Below are 23235 nucleotides of genomic sequence, written 5' to 3'. Positions count from 1 at the left end.
GCATTACGTGAATGTTGGACCTGGCCCTTTTGGCAGGTTCACCCGAGACTTTTTTGCTTTTTCCTAGCCTGTTTCTGGAACCTGGGTTGGTGATTTTAGGCCTCTGCGCACTTTTTCACTGTGGTACAGTATAAAGTGCGTGTGCTCTCTGTGTATGTGTGGTGAGTGACCTGCCCTCCCATTGGAATGAATGGGGAATATGTATGCCCATGGTAGTTCCTGATGTGTGAGGAGTGCAGGGTCGAGTTTGATATGTGTGAACTCGTGAGATTGAATGCTGCGTAATGGTGTATGCGGCATGGTTGTGTCAAGTCTAGAAGTACCACTTTTAGAAGTTGGCATATTTGTGTAGTGAGTCTGCTGGCACGTAATTGGCTGGTGAGCCTGGCCCAGGAGTGCCTGGGCCTGCTTGTGGATTGACTGTCTGGTTTGAGTGTGACAGGGGCTGCAGAGCCCCAGGAGGTTGTCTGAGTCAGCCCGTGGATGAAAGGCAGCATCTGCTGCCAGGGAAGTGGGAGGAGATTAGCACCTGATAGTGAAGGGCTGTGCCTGCCTGCCACAATGCTGGCACCACCCCCCCGCTGGGCGACTGTCACCTCTGTACCTGATACTGAAGGGACTTCCCTATAACCAGTCCTAGCTGGTTCTCACACTGCCTACACAAAGACTTCAAAGACTTTTCACTGTATAAGAAGGGGCTGTGTCCCCTTCAAAAGGTTCTTGTTTCTAACTTGAATCTGCCAGGGGCGTGCTGCTGCTGGGGCTCAGGGGAATCCCTGAGCCCTGCCCAGCCCCTGGACTCCTGATGGACTTGTCCTGAACCCCTGGATGCTGGAGGATTTTCCTGCTGGGGGCTATGCTGCTCCCTCTCTTATTCCTGGACTCCTGGGGGACCCCTCTGCCTTGCTTGGGCTGATGGGGGGACTTGGCTTTGCCCCCCCTGGGAATCTCTGGGACTTTTGCAGCATGGAGAAGCTGCATTTTCCTGCAGAGATCGTGAGCTGTTTGCTTAAGCTATCGATCCCTTGGCCGGGTGAAGCGCTGGCTGCCCGCTGCCTGGCTTGAGGGCGCCGCGCTGTGAATTGCCTGCCCCCCAGCTGCTGTGCTGGGATATCGACGTGCTCATCGGCACGTGGGAAGTGGTGGCAGTGCGCCTGGAAGTGTTTCCAAAACGAAGGAATCCTTGTGGGGGATTCGCGATATTCAAATCGTCCTACTGTCCTTGCTCACACTAAATCTACCTCCCCGCATTTCACTGCCGCGGCCCGGGGGCCTGAAACTGACCTGAGTGCTCCAGGAGCTGTGTAAACAACCACGAAGGGGCCGCGACCTGATTGGCCGAGCCTTGAGGAGAGCCGCGCTCTGATTGGCCCTTTGCTGTGGGCCTGCCCCAAGAGCCGCGCTCCAATTGGTCGATTCGCCCCTCGTCAGAGGGGCCTGGTCCAGGAGCCGCGCTGCGATTGGCTGACTCCTGGAAGCTGCGTGACGAGTGTGGAGGCTCGACCCCCGAGCCGCGACCTGATTGGCCCATTGGTGAGGAGCTGCTGGGGAGACGTCGAGGGCCGCGCCGCGAGAAAGAGCCTTCACAGAGAAGACCCGTCCTCGCCGAGGGATCTATGAGCGCCTCTGTGACCCCCGGCCGGCCGTCCCATCTGCCGAGTGCCGGCCTACCTCCCCCGCCGCTCGTTGGAGTGCTGAGAGCGGGCGGGAGAGCAGCCGGGTCCGGCCGAGTCAAGGAGCGAGTGTGCTCTGTCAGGCGCGGGGCACTGAAGCCATCGGAAGAGCGAGGCTGTGCCAGGGAAAGGAGAAGAGCCCGAGGAGTACTCGGTGAGGCGCGCTGAGAGTGCCTGGGGCTGGAGCACGTCTGTTCCGATCGGCGCGGTGCGCCCAGAGCCACTGGGGAGGCGCGCTCGCATTGTGTGGGCACAATAGAAGTGAAGGTGGGATTTCAGAAGTAAATCCCACGCGGGCATTATGTGAACAGTGCCTACTAAGGTCATTTTGGAAACATTAGCATTATTACTGATGCTAGAGACATGAGACTATATTTTTCTTTAATGATAAGAAACTTCCTGATAATACAGGTGCAGATGAACCAGAGAGGTTCATGGGGGCATATTGGTTCAAGAGCCTGTGGGGCTCCTGCCGTTTGGCGCAGTACTGATCAAGGGCTAGTGAGAGCCCATGCCCTAGTTTGCTTGTCATCACAGGTGCCCAGCAAGTAGTGGGCACCTGCATCGTTTAGGCCCCTGACATTGAGACTCAGGGCATCCTAGCCCCAACAAGGCCAGTTGGCCTAGGGACTGCGACAGGTGGTGGCTTATGTGAGTTTTGCGCAATTGTATGGTTTTTCATTCCTGAACATCTGAATGTTTTTAGACATCATGTGACTTTTGCGCTATTGAATTGTTATGGTACCTCTGAATGTATTTTTATTGCATCATGTGCTTTGTTCTTAACACCGCTGAATGTGTAGGTTTATGCATCATGTGTTTCCCTTTACTACTCCTCTGAATGTATATTTATGCATCATTGGTAATGTGTTCTTTCCTAGACCCCTAAATTCTGTGTGATACTTAGGTGGTTGTTCTTTTTAGTACAGGTGGTCCTAGTGAGGTCCTGGTCCCCTGTGTGACATTCTCCTAAGGTGTTTAGGGTTGCGTAGGTGGTACTTACCTGTCCCCAGTAGTTACTGGATGTGATTTACAACTGTTATTCTTTTTGCAATACTTATTCTAAGTTCTATAAGTGCTATTTCTATATCTAAAAAGTGTTGATTCTGACAGTGGCCCATGTGACCCTGTCCTGTACATAATCCCTTATGAATGTTGCCCGTGCCAGTTGGCACAATGTACATGTGTGATTTTTATCTGATGTGTTTTGACAATACAAAAGTTATTTTAATATAACCTTGTGTGGAGTTCCTTTTGTGGTGTGCCTAATATGTTGTTGCTGTTGTGTGCTGGCGCAAATGCTTTACACATCACCTCCGAGTTTAGCCTTGCTGCTCGTGCCAAGCTACCAAGGGGGTGAGCAGGGGTTATCTTGGCGTGTGACTTCCTTGCCCTGACTAGAATGGTGGTTTCTGCCTGGCTTTGGCGTCAGCCTTAGCCTACCAGAAATAGCCAGTTCTAACAGTGAACATGTTGAAAAACAGCTCCCATGTTTTGATAACCTTGACGGCTATAGCACTCACTGTGCAGACTAAGGGCACGATGTAAGTCTAGAGATGTCGAAAACAAAACTTTTTCTCATTTGTAGACCTTCGTGAAGGCTAACTTACAAAAACAGCTATGCAGTGTCGTGTGCAAAGGCAGCAAAAGGTAAAATGGCGTTTAAACTTCTAATAAGCCATGCTAACATAACATGCGCGCAAAGCAGGCCTCAGGCCATACTACACCCTCCCTTGTTCGGAGAATGCACAATAAAGGGGGCAAGATTTGTAGAATGCATATGTTGCAACTGCTGTCTTCGCAGTCTCGTCTGCGAGTGAGTTGCCAACAGCCTGAACTCCAACACGCTGGTGACCCAGAGTATGAATTACAAACATGAGTGGCAATCGTTCTTTAAGTTCAGCCACTCGAACACAGATCATTTGATGTTTTATTGTGCGACCCTTGAAGTCACGATAATCATTTTGAGTCCAAAAGGGTAGATTGTCATTGTATTATTTAACACAGTAGTAAGAGTCACTTACGATAAGAGTAGTCACACTGGGATCGGCGTACTCCAATGCAAGCATCAGAGCACGAAGCTCTGCCAATTGAGCAGTACAGTCCCCTAATGTCTGTGTATGCACGACATCAGACTTGAATTCACCATCCACCATAGTAGTATTGTATTGTATTATATTGCATTTCATTCTTATATAGCGCGAACTGTCACCCTACGGGTATCCTGGCGCTGTAACCTAGACAGATGGAGTCAACAGAGACGGACCTGATTGTTAGTGGGGGGCGTTGCTCTCATTCCTGGAGAACGGCCAGGTCTTTAGGCTCTTTCTAAAGCATAGCAGAGAGCTAGCTTGTCTGATGCTCTGAGGTAGCTCATTCCAGAGGCGTGATGCTACTGTGCCAAAAGCCCTGCCTCCCATCCGAGATTTCTCAAATCTGGTAGTTATTACTAGATTTGCGCTGGAAGAGCGAAGGTGTCTGGTAGGCCTGTACCAGGTAAATCTCTCTTGCATGGATAGAGGTCCAGTACTATGCACAGCTCTGTATACAATGCATAGAGATTTGAAGCTAACTCTATCCCTAATGGGCAGCCAGTGGAGATCTCTCAGAGCCATTGTAGTAGATGAGCTACGTTGTCTGTTAAGTGTCAGCTTTGCAGCTATAGACTGGACTCTTTGCAACCCCTGCAAGATGTATTGTGGAGCTCCCAGATACAGGGAGTTGCAGTAGTCCAGTCTACACAGAATTATGCTCCTCACCACCAGGGGTCTAGCCTTATTAGGTAGAAGAGGAAGAATCTGGCAAAGCGCTTTTAGCAAGGCAAAGCATACACTGATCATTTTGTTAGCCAGTGACAGCATTTTAAGATTTTCATCCAATAGGACACCCAGGTTGCGTACTGTTTTGACTGGGGCCAGGGGGTAATCCTCTGGGGTAAGTCTAAACTTGCGCAGTAAGAGCTGTGTCATTTTGGCAGCCGACAGTATACCACCTCTGTTTTCCCCCCGTTAAACTGCAGAGAGTTTACTTTGAGCCAGCCAGAGACTCGACGCATACATTCCTGAAAGGTGTCCATTGTTACTGCATGCTTCCCTTCCAGGGAAAACACCAATTGGGTGTCGTCGGCATAGTTGACCAGATCTATCCCATATGATTTTATAATAATGATCAAGGGCGTAGGTATATATTGAAGAGAATGGAGCTTATTGCCGAACCCTGTTGCACTCCACGACACACCGGAGACTTGGATGGAGCGAACGGTGTCATGGTTACAACCTGTTGTCTTTCTTATAAGTATGATTGCAGCCATTTCAGGGCACGGCCTTTCACACCCAGTCTCTCCAGCCTTCCTATCAGCACTGCATGGCTTACCGTGTCGAATGTGTCTGACATATCCAGCAACACTAACACAGATGAGTTACCATTGTCGGTTCGCATTCGCAGATTGTCCAATACAGTTACCAGAGCTGTTCCCGTCCCATGGCCTGGGCGGAAGCCAAACTGATCCCTATCCAGTATGTGATTATCTTCAAGGTAGCTCGATAGAGACTTGCTAACAGCCTTTTCCAGAATTTTTATAGGATAAGGCAGGAGGGATATAGGTCTGAAGTTAGCTGGATTCGTTGGATCCAGATAGGACTTCTTGAGCAGGGAGTGACCACTGCCTGCTTCCATGCCTCCGGGACCATACCATCCTCCAAGGATTGACAGCAAATCTGGTGCATCCAAGGGAATACTTCTGGCCCATACTCCTTTCAGATCTTATGGGGGAGCGGATCTAGGGGAGACCCAGAGGAAACACTTTTAGCGAGACTGTTAAAAAGCTCTTTAGTGAGAGGTTGAAAGCACTCCATTGATGTTTCTGCCCAGGATTCCTCAGCTAATATCTGGGATAGTGTCTCCTGGCTGCTTATATTACCTGGATCAAAGCCTCCAACAATTTTGACGATATTTTCTTCAAAGAAGACGGCGATTTCATTGCAGAGTTTCTGAGATGCAACCACTTTATTGCCCGTACAAGCGGGACTGGAGAGATCTCTTATAACATTAAAGAGGGCTTTTGTACTGTTAGGTGCTTGTAGGATTGAGCTGACATAAAAGAGTGCTTTAGATTTGGCAATGGTCTCCTTATATTGAGCCTGCACTAGTTTCAGTTGTTTCCTGTCTGATTCTAGATAAGATCTTCGCCACCTCCTCTCAGCCTGTCGGCATGTGTTTCGCATTAATTTCAGCTCCTCGCTAAACCAGGGAGCTGAGGGTTTCCTTCTATTCTTTATTCTTTTCATGGGAACATGCCTATCTAAAATATTGGTGATGTGATTACAGTAGGTTTGATAGTTCTTATCCACTGAATCACCTGGAGCAAAGAAGGTCTGATTGGAGAACATTGGGTCTGTGCTGTTTTTAGATAGTTTGGCCCAGTCTCTTCCCCTTCGAAAGGTTGCTGAGCAGTTTTTATTATCCGTGTAGTTGGGTATAGTGATCCATTAATGAATGGTCAGTCCAGTTTAGGGGCAGTATATCAATCACCCCCATCTCGGACTGATTCGCGAACACGAGATCCAGCACGTGTTCTCCTGAATGGGTTGGTTCTTGTACTAACTGGTTTAAGCTAAGGTTCTCACATGTATGTCGCAGGTCTCTCAAATGACTCCCTAGGGTCCCATTGTCCCATAAGTTAAAGTCTCCTAGAAACATCACTCTGGAGTGTGTCAGAGCCAGAGCAGCAATAGTTTCGAGCAGTGCCGGGTACTGAGTGTCTGAGCCTGGAGGTCTATAACAGACCATGCCGGTTAGTAGTCTTCCTTTTGTCTCCTGCAAAGTGAAGCCCAGTAACTCAATCCCAGCAACCTCGTCAACCTGTAGGGCTGCGAGGTTCCATCTTTCTTTTAATATTACCCCGACCCCACCACCTCTTCCAGGGGCCCTAGGTTTGTGAAATATCTTATATCATCCTGGACAGGCAAAGCCCAGCTCAACAGAGGAGGCAGTGTTGGTCCAGGTCTCTGTGATGAATAAAACATCCAGGTCCATATCTTCTAACAGACTTGACACTTCCTGGTGATGTTTTACCAACGATTTGCTGTTAATCAGGCCACATATTAAAACAGCACTAACCTGTAACAGAGCTACATGATATTACACTCCCACTTCCCGCTCAACGATACTGACCAGCAGTTCCTTAGAGTATCTTATCCTGCCTTTTATCAAACGGGCAGCGTTACTGGCGCTAGGTGCGGCCGGTGCGTGGACGGGTGCAGACAGCCTTGCCTCTGGCGCGCCCGCTGCGCGCGAGCTGCGCGCTTGCATGGCCTCTCCTAAATAGGAAGGTAATTGCAAGCCGGGCAGCCACTAGAACGCTGACCAGGATGGCGCTTGAGGAAGTGCATCAGGCCCCCGTTTGTAGCCTCACAGCAGCAGCAATTAAGGATCAAATGCGAGCATCTAAAATAGGTGCTTCTTACACCACCAATCAGCGCGTGGCGTTTCTGTTTCTAGGTTTTCCTGCAAACATTAATAAAACACCGAAGGAAATTAATGTGTATTTCATTTTCAAGAGCAAATCAATGTCTTAGATGTTGACGACATGTATGGTGCTACAAAATAATTCTTGTTTTTTTCTGTTATTACAGTTGCTTAATAAAAGATTTCGAGAAGCGGCCAACAGTGTGTGACCTTTTACAGCACCCATTTGTTAAAAAGGTTGAAGGCAAAGAAAAGGCCTTACAAAAACAACTGATGGAGTTTATTGATGTCCACCTGCAGATGGGAATAACAGAAAAGAAAAGGTACCTTTCTGCTTACACTGTGAAAAGTACCATTAAACAAAAGGTAATTTTCCACACATTAGAAATATCAATTATGCCCTAGTTGCACTCGCAGCTGCCAAAAGGAAGGAAATAATTAGAACAGCTGGGTGGGGGAGCAAGGGTCTCATTTAGAGTTTAGGGATGAAAAGAAAAATCTCCAGGTACTGGAGGCCCACATTTACTAAACCTGTGCTACGCCCTTGTGCCAAGCATGGCAAAGTAAAGGCTTATTTGGAATGTACAGAGCCAGGAAAGGTCTGATTTGTGTGGCTTTGTAAAGAAATGAAACGCAAAGCAGCAGCGTGCGCTGCGTTGTTACATTTCTCAATGTTAGGAATTCCGTGTGTGGAGCATGGGTGTTCCTATGCATCCACCCATGGATTTAAGTCAATTTCAGATTTACTATGGTTTGTAAAGCTGGAATTGCGTGAAATTGGTACCCTTACCACAGAGAGGCGTAACAAGGAGAAATATCTTTTCTTTCCTCCTCGTCATTTCCTCTTTCAACCCTGCTTGTAAAGAAGACACCCTTGCACCATGGCTCAATGGTGTCTGCATGGGAAAATGCATCCTCAAATGATTGGCCAGACTGGGAACTGAAAATGGCCCTGGCAAACAGCTCGGCTAGCCCCTGGTGGGGGTGCTTCTTGGAGTACCACCCCCCGTCTCACCACTGCTGCTTTTGTTACAGGGGGCCGATATTGCAAAACCGGCCTCCAGTAACAAAAACAGCCCCCCAGGAGTCCAAAACTGACCCCCAACCCAGGGCCCTCTATGGCCAGTCCGGCCATGCTCAAATGCACCAATGCAGGGAGAGAGCTGAAGAGTGACATATCTTAGTAGATATGGCGCTCATCATTTTTTTCTGTTATTGCAATGCAGAAACTTTGCTTGCTGCTCTATGTTACGTGAACTTTTGATAAATATGCCCTAAATTACGGAGTAGGATCTGCAGGCTTTTTAGAATTCTATACACCTTTTTCTTTTCATTCAAGTATTTTTAGAATTCTATACACCTTTTTCTTTTCATTCAAGTATTTAAGCTCATTTTTAGAATTCTATACACCTTTTTCTTTTCATTCAAGTATTTAAGCTCATTACTATGTACTTGTTTTACAGATGTATTTTGCTTATTTTGTCTATAATTATTCCAATAAAATTTCTTGAACTTGAGGATCTGCAGGCTTAATTTCCTCCACTTTAGGGACAGTATTATGGAGGAATTTTAGCTGGTTGTTTCTATTCCATACTTAGAGCATTTGCCATAAAATGGTGTATTTTCAATTCCCTCCAAATTCTAATTGAGATCCAAAGTCTTTTAAAACTAAATTATATGCAGAATACGTCAATGTATAAAAGTTCCAGTCTGATGAATGATGCTTAAATGCACATCCTAAAACCTCCCTTCACAGGAAGGATTTTATTATAACATTTATGAGCCATGGCTCAGTTATGGGCACTAGGTAAAATGTATCTCTGACAATCTAAAGTGAAAATTCTCACAATTTGAAGAGTTCTAAACAGAGGTAATAGATTCTTAGATAGCGATTGGTGATATAAAAATACATGTGCAGACATATTAGCAGGACCTTGTTTTTAACATCACCCTATTAAAACCAAATGTTGATGCCCTTGTTGGAGTCCAAAGAACTCTCCTCGATGGTTCAGACTTTAAAATACACCCACTTACAAATAGCAGCATGGGGAATCCTCCAGGGTCCGGAGAGGTCGATGAACCTTTTTCACCGTGCTCAGAATTTAGAGCCACCTACAAATTAAAGTCATCAAATATTATGGACATTTAGGATTACATTGAGTCAATGATGAGAGGATGAGTTAAGTTTTAATGGATTCATTTATCGATAATGGTTAGAATCGCAAGTATCTTTATTCAATTGAGTAATATACAGAAATATAAAAGAACATTGGAAATTAGCAATTAAGATTTGAGTTACACAAAGAAACCCAATAAGCTAACTAAAAGACCTGTTCTAAATAAGAACCCATAAAGAGTTCTGCGGGGAAGAGCAGTGAATAGAAAGGCCAACTCCTCTTGAAGAGTAGTTCTGGAAACTCAGCCAAGTTCCCATAAGCTGCAGTAGCAACTTTCAGAGTTGTGATCTGTGCACTAGCAACAGTCACAAAAAATTATTAAAGTCACCTCAAGAATCTAAAGGAATCCATTCTCCATGAAGAAGAGTCTCGGGAAGAGGAGAAAAATTCAACAGTATGACTACCAGACAGGTAAGAGGAAAAGTAGAAGTGTGGTGGTTAACTAGCTAGGAACACTCATTATTGTAGCCTATTAACAAATGTATCGATTTGTAGCAATGCCTTCTCTCAATGTCCAATCAGAACAATTCATAAAGTGGTGTTGTCCGTCATACCAGGAATCTTTTTCCGATTGCAAGTCTGCACTCTTGTCATCTGAATTGATACAGTCCTTTGGCATAATTGTTACATGGAGGAAGGTTCCCATGAGAATCCTCTTACCTAAGCTAAAGACGCATTGTGAGTTTCAGCACAGAAACAAAGGCTAGTCAGCAAATGTGAAAACATATATGGAATTAATATTAAATAACGTTATAAGTCTTCATCACCATGTATTCTATTCAGTTTCAATAAGTTTATTATTCTTAATGGAAATGTTCTAACATAGGTTGAGAGGAACTGAATTAACATAATATTAAAGTCAGCACATTGCTAGGATGACATCAGTTTTAAGCTGTTGCGCAGTAGTGTATTTTACTATGAGCAAAGGTCAAAAAGAAGCTTCGGGCCTAGTCGTTGCACAGGGTAAAGTATAGTTGCTTGGTGCAAACTTCTTAAAATACATCCAATTGTGATTAAACATTTCTAATAGCATCTTTCTTGTCTACATGTGTCAATCTGCAATATGATTTTTGTTTTGTACTTATTCTACTAAAAGAAATTCACACATTTTGTAAGTCATTTCTAAAATATGCATGCTACTTGTATTAGACTATGTTCTAAATTACATTTCTAATGTGCTAATATATGTCTGTTTCTAATTATGCAGTCATTTCTCCCACCATCAAACCTACTGTTGGTTGCACGAATAATGAACGCAGAAGCCAAATAAATGATCAGTTACTGCCCTTTCAGTGTTGGACCGACCTTTTAACAGTCTGACACTGCCAGGTGGCCTGTGACCCGTCTAAAAAAATAATGCAGTGCCCCTGGCCTTTCAAGCTGGCCAACTGGCAGTGCCACACTAAGAATGCCCGATAAGCCAGTCCAACACTGCCCATTGTTTGCACAAGCATACATTACTTTGATTCCCTTGTCCAGTCCAGTTCCAGTAACTTTGTACAACTAACTATATTACCAATATGATGAGCAGGTAGCCCCCATTTTCAAATTGGATTAGCATTTCATCTAAATACTAGACCTGTATGAATATTTAATTTCGAGAAAATAATCTTGCAGACATCTTAATTACAGGATTATCTGTAGCTTCTGTAACTTTCTTTTTCCTTATGCGCATGCCGAACACATAGCTTTTCTAGAGTAGTGCTTGGTTTGAAGAGAACTTTCATGCCTAAAATGTGAACTCGATGTGTGCTCCAGCTACCTGACAACATTCAGCAGGTTGGTTTTGTAAACTGGAGAGACATGCCTTGGTGGTGGTATCTTGCAAGCCTTTTGTGATCAAGAAATTACTTGCTTGTATTTGCTTGAAAGGCGGTTTCTTGTCGAGGACGTTGGGGTGCCACCCCTTTACTTTCACCCCCAAGACATGTCAAAATGAAGGAAATTAATGGCAACCTGCTTCTTTTTCAGAAAAAACACTTACACACACTTGCTTCTTGTTGCAGGGAGTCCGTGAAGCTTGCATTCACTAAAACTGCTGCCCCTGGGTGACCCCCAAGTCTAGAGTATTTGCCGGTCTGACAGCCTCACATCCCTGAAGCCTTTGAGGTCATTAGGTAGGCAAACACATTGCCTTGAGGGCCAGTCTCCACTGACTGATGACATGGGGTTACAATTTAGTGTGGGCGTATTAGAATGGAACCCTTTAGAGCATTATGTCAATCAGGAAGTGGAGAGCATCTCTAAGTTGAAGGGATCTTTCCTCCAGTCCAGACTGTGCCCCACAGCTACAATCGTGTGAGGTAACTAGTAAAAAAAACACTTGGTAAGTAGTATGTCTGGGCAAATCCTTTATCACTCCATGCTTAAAACTAAAAATTAATGAATGTCTTGTGTAATGTAAAGCACTTACATATCTTCAGGTTGAGTTTGTGCTATCTAAAACTGCAAAACAAACTTCAAAAGATAATCGTTTGAAGCAAGAGACTTTTATGAAGGTATGGTGATAGCATTCTCAATCAGTGATAAGGTCTTGGAAATTAATCAACATCTTTATTTTTGGAACACATCGCTGATTTTTTTCCAAATGATTTCTAATTAAAAGAAAACACTCTGTTTCACAAAAAAAAATGTTTTAAAAAAGGGTCCACTCAAGTCTGAAGCCTAAATTGCCCAGTGTAGCAACATAGATCACATGCTCTTTTGTTCAAGCTAGGGGACAGGTCATTACATGCTCTCAAGTGCTTTTTTTTCTACAAAAATGTGATTGCAGTGTACTACTAATAAAGATGAGTGACCTAAAGTACAATATTTTGAACCTTACAACTTTAGGCACCATGACAAAGGGCATGGTCTTTAGTCTTCTGAGCTATCCTATCGGTAAGCAGGCAGAAGAAAGACAAACCGCGCAGTGTGCCAGGCATAGAAGGATTTTTCTTAAATTTCATTTTTATTGTCGAGTTAGGCAAGGCAATGCCCAGCTGCAAAATCTGTGCATTCAAAAGTGATAACAATTACATCCTACAGAACAGGCAAACAAAATATGCATAGGTTCAACAGGACAGTTGCTGGCATAGCCAGTATAGGCCCATAGATGTCCAACAGTATATAGAAGTCAGCACAGTGGATGCACTTACATAAGGAAGTGTCAGATCACCTGAGGCTAGATACAAGTAGTGTGATATGTAAGTAGCAGTTCAGCAACACATAACGTATCCAGTGGTAAGGGTGGCTGAGTAAGTCTCCAGGGATCCCAAACTTCTCTCAGCCTTGCTGCACTAGGGAGAGTAGCAGCATATGTTTTGGACCAGTTTTCACATAAACTCATAACTTTGAGCCAATCCGGAAAACAGGGAGCTCTCTGCCTCCCGCCCCCCACATCACGGTGACTCTGAGTTTGCCTAGTTGTATTGCTGTAGCAGTTAGTTAACAAAACTACTTAGAAATGTTTTTTAACATTACCGAGGAGAACAGTATCATGGGTGAGCCAGAATTTATGGTGCGTCATGGTCTCAACTGAAGTTATGACTTGCCCCCAGAATGTGGCTACTCCCAGTCAACTCCCGTGCCAAATGGAGGAAATCTGCCCCCCATGCACTACAACGTTTACACCTAGTTTCCTCTGTGTGATCATACTTGGCTAGAATCGTTGGGCTTAGGTATGCCCTTTGCAGAAATTTGTAATGTGTTTACCTGTATCTATTATTGTTGGAGACTTATCTCGTATGTTGGCAACAATACTTCAGCATCACATCTGCAACATCTAGACCTAAGTCCGCTGACCACTGTGCCTATGCCTTGGCAGTCCCCACTTCCATCTGATCCATTACTGCGCTATACAATCGAGTGATGAGATAATTGGGTGAGAATTGGATTGGAGGATGGATTTTGCAGGCCGCTCTAATGGTTCTTTAGGAAACGTCCTGTAGAGCAGGCGAGATGCATGTTAAAAACGTGCCATATGTAATGATTTCATGAGCGTTGTCAGTTTTCCCCTAATTTTCCTGATAGGTTTTTAATTCATGCTCTAGGAATAGGTCACCCAATGTAACATTATGTTGCTTACCAAGTTGTGTCATTGTTGTGGAGGTGCGGTCTATCTGGAGTGGGCGAAGTCTTTGATTTGGATGTGGGGGTAGGCCACAGGAACGCTGCAAAGCGTAGCCAATTTGGGCAATGCCCATGCAGTGCACCTCACTGTGTAGGTCTAGAAAACTTGGAGTAGGGGTCCTCTTGTAGTGGGAGTGAGTGCATCTGCCCCTTTTCCAGAGTGACATGCGTTGTGTGTCGGCTAATATATATACAAAACCTGGACCACCAGTTAGTACACTTAAAAATTAGGTGCTGCAAACCTGCTGTTGTCCTATGGCAGTCACAACCTGCTCCAGCGGAGTCTTGGTTGCTTGTCCTCCCATGCTAGTCTGATCATAAGGGTTTTCAGCTGGATGAAAAATGCCTTGTTTAATGGAATGAGTATGTTCTGGAACATGTATAATAACATCAGCAGTATTACAATCTTCATCAAATCTTTTCTAACCACCAGAGAAAATGGGAGGGTGATCCACTTATCTACCTGTACGCTGAGCACTGCTGTATATTTCGCATAGTTTTTCAGAAGAATAGACTGGGTCTGTATGGTAGTGTAAACCCAGATAGCTGACAGGCCCCACCTGCCACTGAAGTGGGTAGGTGTGGGTGGACTGTGTGGTGACAACTGCAAGGTTGATTATGATGGTTTTCGAACAGTTGATCTGAATACCCGCCCACCGGACAAAATGTATAACTTCATCAACAATGGGGCACACATTCTCCTCAAGGTATTCCCACCACCAGCATGGCATCATCTGCGTACATTGCCAACAAAGTGTAACAATATCCCAGGTTGATCCCATGATGGCTATGGAACTCTCATAGGACACAGGTCAAAGACTCCACCGCAAGAACAAACAGGATTAAAGATAAAATGCAACCCTGTTGCGTTCCCCTACTGACCTAGACCACTGGGGACACCCTGTATGGGCTGGAGCAGGACTTTGACTCCACATGAACCAGCCGCAGACTGCTTTGCAGTGATTTGAGGCACACTTTGCATGCAAAAGTAGTTTGCTGTACCACTGCAAACTTTCAGGGAAAGCAGCCTTGTTTTCTTTGGAGCAGGTATCAACCTACTGGTCACCAGATGTAGTGTCTTCTCCAGCCCTGGAGAATGCAGATGACGCATGCCGTATGGGAGCTGTGGTTAAACACTTCTTTATTTCTCAGCATATACTCACACACTGCACATTATCTCATACTTAATATTAACCACCCCCTAACACCTCCCCACATATGAAATCATTCTTTGTTTGGAGTCCCCCAAGAACCACAAGGGTCCCAGTGCGTATAATGTCAATGTTACAACTAGGATCATTAGCAATAATTCAGTTTGCAAGGCACGTGCAAGGGTTGTAGAGCTCTACGATTAAACTTATATTGGTAGTGATCTCCACAAGAGGATAAAGGTCAAGCAGTAAAGAAACACAAACCAATGCATGGAAAGATTGCTTCAGAAAGCTAAGTACTCCTTGAAGATAGGAAGAAAGAAAAGAAGAATGAAAGGCAAATAAAGTAATGAAGAAAGAAAGGAAGAGGAAGAAAGTAAAAGAGATAATAGAAATGATTCGAAAGAAAATTCAGAAAGACTGAGAAATTTGAGAAATACGAAGAAGAAAAAATAAGAGGAAGAATGAAACAGTCAGAGAACTAAAACAAGAAAAAAATGAACTAAAAAAAGAAAAAAAATGAAGGAGGTCAAGAAAGAAAAAAGCACAGGACGAAAGAGAGAAAATAGGAAAAGAAATAACAAAGGGGGTGGACTTTGTGGCCCTACACGGTCAGCTTCCCATTTCCCTTCAGAACTGGCACAAAGTTTTAAAGTGCTGCCTTACCAATTGGGCAGCTACATAATCTCAAACTAGCTGACAGGCAACTATCATGTGCATCGGTACACAGAGGTAGCTTCAGAGCTGTTAATAGCTCATTATCAACCTGTTCAAGACCCCTGGTCTAGTCTGTTTCTCAATTATTCTACCCACCATCCCAAGTCATCAGAACAGCTCTTCTATGTAAGATATTCACTGCCTTGTTCCAGGGCCGTTACAGTATTTCACTCCACCACCACATCCTGCCCTTGAGCTGTGTCATGTTCAGGGCAGCATAAAATTATATGATTGTGCTGCTGCATCGCTTAGCGCATAATTATAGATTTGCTGCCTTTGCCATATAATCCACCATCTGTGCATAATCTGCAGATGTTAACAAAACTATTTTTTCTAGCTCAAATGGTTCAAAAGTTACAAAATTTGCATGTGACACCTGTTGCTGCACAGTGGAAGGCCCTTTGCAAAGGTATTCTGGTTGCCTTTCTGTTACTTATTGCTTTTTTTTGGTGTTAAACTGGTGCTTATGAGGTGCAACCAATGTCCAGACAGTGTCAACAATGTAAAAATAATGAAGTAATACTGTCAGAAAATGTGCCACATTATCCTGCATAATTTGCCTTTTCTTGACGCATAATTTAGTCAACCCTGCCACATTAGATGGCCCTCTCCTGCTGCATGATTTCAGTAGCCCATGTCATACTTTTTCTCCAGCACCCTTACCACCAAGGGTGCTCGCTTGCCACAGATGAATATCCTGAGGTATGGAGACTGTGATGTGGAACACAAACTAAGGGCCAGATCTACTAACATTTTTTGCAGGCGCAAATGGGTTTTAGACAGAAAAACCATGTGGCCCATGTACTAATCCTATTTTGCGAGTTGCAAATCAATGTGCGACTCACAAAATAGGATTAGCGACTCGCTATTAAGAAGGGGCATTCCCAGGGCGTCCCTTCCTAATAGTGCCTCTTGAAGCTATGTATGACTGTTTTGCGACCTTCACACAAGGGTGATAAACCACTTGCAAGTGAGTGGCTCTAAAAATGCTTTTTAAGGGCAGGCAGTGATCACAGGGACCACTGCCTGTCCTTAAAAAATGAAACTGAAAAGTTTTGTTTTTATTGTTGAAATGCAGCCTGTTTTCCTTCTTGGAAAATGGCTGCATTTAAAAAACAAATGCTTTATTTAAAATAAGTCCCAGTCATGGTGGTCTGCTGACCCCAGCAGGCCAGCCAATTACGATAGGCTCATTAATATGCATGAGGCATGCAATTTGCGACCCCATTGGGAATCTCAAACAGTGTCTCAGACACTGTTGTGCATCCCAATTTGCGACGCAATTTGGACTCGAAAATTGGTGACTCGTACATCTGGCTCTAAGCCCCATGTCATGGAGCCCAAACTGCCAGACATTTACAATGGCGATTTCCCAACACATCATGGCAGTAGCAACTCCTTTCATGTGTTCATGCTACCAATAATTCTAGATGTTTGCTACTGCAGAAAATGAGGTTTCAGAACACATTTTTGTGTGGGCAGACCGATTTCTTGGACTGATTTACAGCTCACAGTCTCCTGCTTTTCTTCTGCTCCTTGTCTTTTTGCGCTTCATTCCTTATGCTGTTACACAACTTAAAGATTTTGAGGTTTCCTGAAATTAATAGCATTGGTTCACCACATTAGAACTTGTAATGGTTATTTCTCCTGTCACATCTTCGTTAGAAAAAGCTTCTGATTCACAAGTCAGCCGTTGACCCCTTATGACATCATCTCTCTGGCTTCAAAGACCAGAACCTTTTAAGGAGTATACCAGGCGGGATCCACTCCTCATTTAACTAAGCACGGCTTGATGCGTCAAGTTGCCGGACCAATTTTCCTGCATGTGTTCAAGCAAGTGTGGCACTAGCATGCTTGAAAAACTTGACAACCCTACAGAGATACATAAAATATCCCTGAAAAGGGGGACACCCTTACCTGTATCATAAATCACAGAACGAAAACTGATTTGCACCATTAGAATTCATAGGCCTTTTATAGTCACATGAACATCGCATAACTAATACCAAGCCCAGTGCTACAATACACAAACAGATTTTGATCTTTTACACCACCACCATATCTGACCAAAACAACACAAGTCCATCAGTTAGTATCACTGGGCCAGACAAATCAATATAAAAATCACACAACAGATTAGCAACGCACAGTTGAAACACCTCACTAGCCAGAAAAAAATAGTGCATTGGTGGGATCAGTGTGACAGTAAATGAAGTATAAAGCTAAACAATTACTATATTTAAAACAACTTTCTATGTCCTATTTCTCACCAGAACTACATTCATATTAAATCTCTGTAAAAACGCGCAATTTATTCTGTACTATATAGTATTGTTAAGTAAATAAAATATCAGTCTAAAAGAAACACCCTCAAAAGCACAAACCAAATGAATTTTTGTAGCCTACACCAAAGATTAGTTTATCAACCCCCTATGTGCAGTGTCACCGGTATTTAATTATGTGAATTGTTGTATTTCGTATTTTATTCCTCTCATAGCTCCACAACTATTTATGATACTTAAAACAGAGCAAATTACAAATGCTAGATATTCAAGAATAAGAAAAATGGGGAAAAAACATTTTCCAAATACAGTACTCATTATTTATTTGTCCATAATGTTTTCTTGGGGCGAGGTTAAGTAAGTAAACCATACCAAAGTCTAATCTCAATATTTATCTCTCTTTGTGAAAAGCAGAGGTTGTAAACTCTAACCTAGCGCATGGAGACAGTATCGCTTGTATTTTACTTCATTAAAAGGTCGACAATATTGCCCTACAAAAATATTACATTTAACTACGTCACATATCACTACAATGTCTGTACTATGTTTGTATTTGATAATATGATTCCGAGTGGAGGACTATCCACATATATCTCGCAGAGATTAAATTGGGAGTCGGAATCACAGGACGTGGGATTAAACTGGGTTCAGGTAACCAAGATCTCCATAAAATCCCGACTCCAACTGCTATTAATAAATATTTACATTCATCCTGATAAAACTAAAAAAAAGAGAAACTGGCCCTCCTTATCACTCTCATAAAAACACTTCAGAAATCAAACTCTCAAAGTTTGTTGGTACTATCTGGCGACTTCAACTCTAATTTAAATTATGAAGACCTAAACACACATACCCCAAGGCAAAAATCTCGGGGAAAGCTTAATCCATCAACCTTAAAGCAACTGTCAACGCTGGGGTTAACAATTTTAAAACCCGCAACAACTGGTGCAATTTTAGCACCACCAACGTATTTGAGTGGCAAGTCATCGTCAACCATTGACTTTACTTTAATTAGTAATAGCCTGCTTGACTCAGTAGCAGACTACGAAATCACAACACGATCTGAAAGCGATCACTTTCCACAAATTACTTTGATCAACATAGGGGTGTTGGAGTCTGCCCAGTTGACTGTCCTCTCTGATCAGTCAGAGAAGTTTAACTTACGAAAATTGCGTTGGAGGGGCAGTGGAACGAAAGCCATCTATGAAACCGCAAGCAATTTCTTTTCTCAATATGAAAATGATCAAAACAAAGACTTGGTTTCATTCTGGATAAAATTGTTAGAGAAATTGTCTCTCAAACACTCGGTTCTAACTGCGCCGTATCAAGGCCCACTAGTCCCACGGGAACCCTGGTTTAATACCAAACTAAGGCAGGAAAAGAGAAAAATAGCCCAGGCACAACGGATGGCACTAAGGAACAACACTCTGGCCTCCGCATCAAACTACCTTCTTGTTAAGAGCATGAGAAACAACTACCGCAAAATGTTGTGGAAAGCCAAGACAGATTATAAGGAAGAGATGTGGGCAAAACTGCTAACAGCCAGCAAAAAGCGAAATTCAAGGGACTTCTGGGGCATTGTAAATAAATTAAACACTGCGGAACTAACAACTCAGGACCCAGGCATTAGTAAACAAACCTGGGAATCACACGTAAAAAAATTGTTTCGTAAAAGGGAACCTTCAGTCTCAGAAAATCAGCACCGCTCCACCACAACAACAATATTAAGCAACTTGAAAGGACCGACAGATAACCTATCAACCTATCACGACATAGAAAGGTTCAACAATCTGGGGATTGAGCTGGAATTGTTTTCCTACGACAGAGTTAAAAGGTGCATTAGCCATCTTAAATCCGAAGGCGCTCCAGGGCCCAATGGCATCCCCAACGCAGTATACAAACATAACGCTGAGTTTTGGGCACTCCATCTTTCTGCCTTGTTTAATCAAGTCTTTGCCTGCAAGAATCATCCACCCAATCTTCAAGAAGGGTGACAGGAGTACTCCACTGAATTATCGGCTGATATCTTTAATCGATGTGGAAGCTAAATTATATGCTTCTTGTATTTTGGAGGAGATCCAGGAATGGGTAAATACCAACAACCTAATTCCAAGCTACCAGACAGGCTTCAGAAAAGGGACAGGGACTATAACAAATCTCACAGCCCTACCCCTCTTGATGGAAAGAGCCAAAACGAACAACAAACGGTTATATGGCTGCTTCATTGACATTAAAGCGGCTTTTGACCGAGTCAGTAGGGGGAGGCTTTGGGAAAAACTCAACGAGTGGGGGCTATCAAAAAATGTCCTCCACGCTGTCAAGCTCCTTTATACAGATACCTGGGCAAGGGTCAAACAAGGGCACGGTTCAAGCCTTACGTCCAAAATTCCAACGGAGGATGGACTGAAACAGGGCTGCGTCCTGGCCCCATGTTTATTTAACTTATACCTGGCCGACCAAGGAAAAAAACTCACCCAAATTGTAAGTCACGCTCCGAAGCTTGGTAACACCCCAGTGCCTATCATCCAGTTTGCCGATGATATTGTTCTTTTAAGCGGAACCCCAATTGGACTGCAAAGGCTGATAAATGCCCTATATCTCTATTTGAACGAAGAACATCTAGAATTAAATAGAGAAAGACAAAAGTAATACGTCTTATAGAGCGAAAGCCCATTAAATTTAGCTGGACATTTAACCATCTAGCCATTGGGGTACAGCCACAATATCGGTATTTGGGGGTCACCATAGCCAACGGCAACTCAAAAAAAGAGCACTCTGCAGAGTTAAAAGCCAAATCCCAGACGCTAATTTTCGGATATAGGCGACTCCTTCAAAAACTAGGTGGTCCAAACTACACTCATCTTTTAAAAGTAATGGCCGCTCAGATTGTACCTACATTATCGTATGGTCTTGTTACATGGCTTGGAGGGGAGGCCGGTTTATTAAACACCTTACAAACTAAAATCTATAAAGTTGTATTTAAAGTACCGAAATGCGCCTCGCCAGCCCAGGTGCGATTAGAATTTGGCCTTCAAAATCAAATTTTCAGGTCCAAGTCAAGGTTTGTTAAATTCTGCCCCAAACTCCGCGCTGCTGCACCATTCTCATTAAACCACCTCTGTTGGCAGGAAATCAATTTTGACTCCACCCAGCCCTGGGCCACCCATCTGCAGACTTGCCTTTCAGACCTTGGATTGCTCGAAGCTTGGTGTAAAAAAAGTGATCAGGCTACTTTCTGCAAAATTGCAAACTCAAATGCCAAGATAAAGTCATTATTGGAAGACAAACAAACATTGACCCATCGACGTCATGCCTGGACAGTCATTTCTTCCTATTCACGTCAACAACCCCAGGCATACTTGGCAACACATTTTAGTCAACACCTAAAAAAGATTCTCATTGATTTCCGTATGGGCCTTCACGAGTCCAAGGATCTAAGACCCTCTTGGAAACCCCATGATCCTTGCCCAGAATGCAGACTCTGTGGTTACCAAAACAAATCTTTAATCCATTTGTTTTGTGTGTGCCCGGCCCTCATGGTGGCTAGAAGATATTTTTTGCGGGATATCCTAATCAAACTGAACATAAGAACATGTCGCCAAGCGGTCATAATCTGGCTGGGAGGTTAATCACCAATTCTGACTTGCAGGGGTCTCAAATTTATGATAGAGACTGGGAAGCAGCTGCAGATCTGTGTATGATCCTTTAAAACATTGCCTGAGGCTCACTCTTTATGTATTATCCCCCATGCTCATTCCATAAACCTCTATGTAGTCAGTGGGGGGGTCCGATGTACAGTTTAAGTTTTAATTGTTTTTAACTTTGATATCAACCGTTGCTTCGATTTTTAATGCAAATTGTATTGCGGACATCCGCTAATTGTACTTTTTCTAATTGTAAGGATTTTTATTAATTCAACAATAAAATATTCTGATTCTGATAATATGATTTGACTCCACATCCACTAACCTAGACTTCGCTTTAATGGAGTGGTTGGGCAGAAATATTTCATGAAATATGTTTGCCGTGCGGTTACTTGTTTATATATAGTTATGATACACCTGTTTTCATCGCTTCCAGTGTGTTCTCCCTGGTGACAAGTTTCTTTGTCAGACTAATATTTCAGTCATCAAAGTAATACAGTTACTTTTTATATAAGCCAAGTTAAATGAAACACTTTAACAGTTAGTAGAGGATATTTAGCTACATGAACACCGAATTGTTTGTGAATTTATTTGTATACAGCTGTAACCTATTGAGCAGCATTATCTTACCTTTATAGGCATGAACGTATCCATACTAAAAAAGGTACTTGCCGAAAATCGATGATATATGAGGATGCAGATGATTTGGCTACCTTGGAAGAACTTGATGAGGTAAGGGATTAAAAGTCACCTTAGAAGTTATAACATGCTTCTTCTTACCATTCCTTCTTTTTTAAATTGTCAGAGCACTAAAACAATCATTTTCTTGGAGTGCACACTCGTTCTGGAATTCTATCAATCGGTTATCAGGACAACAGCCGCGGTCGGTAGTAGGAGTTCCTGCAGGGCGGTGATGTGGGGAGGGGGAGGGGCAGGGTGGGGGGAAGTAATGTATGGATTACGGAGTATATTAGGTGAGTAAACATATAAATAAATAAAACGAATTTCGTTGCGCGCACTGCATCGCATTTGGTGATGCAGTGCACGCAATGAAATTCGTTTTATTTATTTATATGTTTACTTACCTGTTATACTCCGTAATCCATACATTACTACCCCCCACCCAGCCCCTCCGCCTCCCCACGTTACCGCCCTGAAGGAACTCCTACTACCGACCGCGGCTGCAGGACATCCTCCAATGTCATGTACAAAAATTATTGAATCCCTTCTGTTACCTCATCATTGTTTTCTCTGAAGAGGCAGCTTCTAAACTGGTTTTGAACAAATAGGACACGTTACAATGCAAACTTTTACAACGCATGCCTGTACAACACAGTTTTTACATCGCAACATCCATTACATCGCATGATTTTACAACTCATGCCATCACAACGCATTTTTATAAACTACAGTTACAACGTATTCCATTACAATGCATACCATTACATCGCATAATACTTTTAGGGCAACAGTCGTGCAAGTGTTGGATAGTGCAGGGGTAAAAATTACTATTCCTACTCCAGTGAGTGCAGCAGTAGGGTAAGTGTTGTAATGGCATGCGTTGTAGTGACATGCATTGTAATGACTGCGGTGTAAAGGTAGTACGCTGTAATGACTGTGTTGTAATGGTTGCTTCCCGTTTTGAACATCACAGGCGTTACAAAATCAACCAACCAAATACTTCATGAATCGGACAGAGATTGTTTCTTCCCAAAAAAATTGTTATGAAATAGTTGGTCTTTGCAAATTGACCATTAAGTCAAACTAGTGGTAAATTAGTTTGAGATCTATATCACATCCATGATTAACAGTAAAGTTAAGTGTTGATCCTTGCATTGAAGCCTCCTGCACTTAGGCTCATTTCATTTGAGGGGGTTAGACAAATGTGGGAAATATATTCCCTTAGATGTTTAGGCATCTGGTTAAAATTTTCTTTCTGTAATTTAAACTTTAAAAGAAGCAGGTGTATACGGGGTGTGGTGGCATATCACAGAGCCTACATGTAAGTCCACTAA

The 23235-nt window shown here is 43.3% G+C and overlaps 1 protein-coding gene across 1 annotated transcript in view; it reads left to right on the top strand.

Annotated features, from left to right (window-relative positions):
- The window catches only part of MYO3A (myosin IIIA), an 869350-nt gene that overhangs the window by 199995 nt on the left and 646120 nt on the right, over window positions 1–23235 (top strand). Inside the window, exons 8-9 of the mRNA XM_078662798.1 lie at window positions 7307–7462; window positions 21859–21952. Of these exons, the coding sequence (XP_078518924.1) occupies window positions 7307–7462; window positions 21859–21952 (250 nt within the window). The remainder of the gene's footprint in view (window positions 1–7306; window positions 7463–21858; window positions 21953–23235) is intronic.

This window comes from Lissotriton helveticus, chromosome 10 (assembly GCF_964261635.1).
Source record: "Lissotriton helveticus chromosome 10, aLisHel1.1, whole genome shotgun sequence".
Taxonomy (NCBI): domain Eukaryota; kingdom Metazoa; phylum Chordata; class Amphibia; order Caudata; family Salamandridae; genus Lissotriton; species Lissotriton helveticus.
Note: the sequence above shows the minus strand (reverse complement) of the source record. Positions and strands in the feature narration are given on the sequence as shown.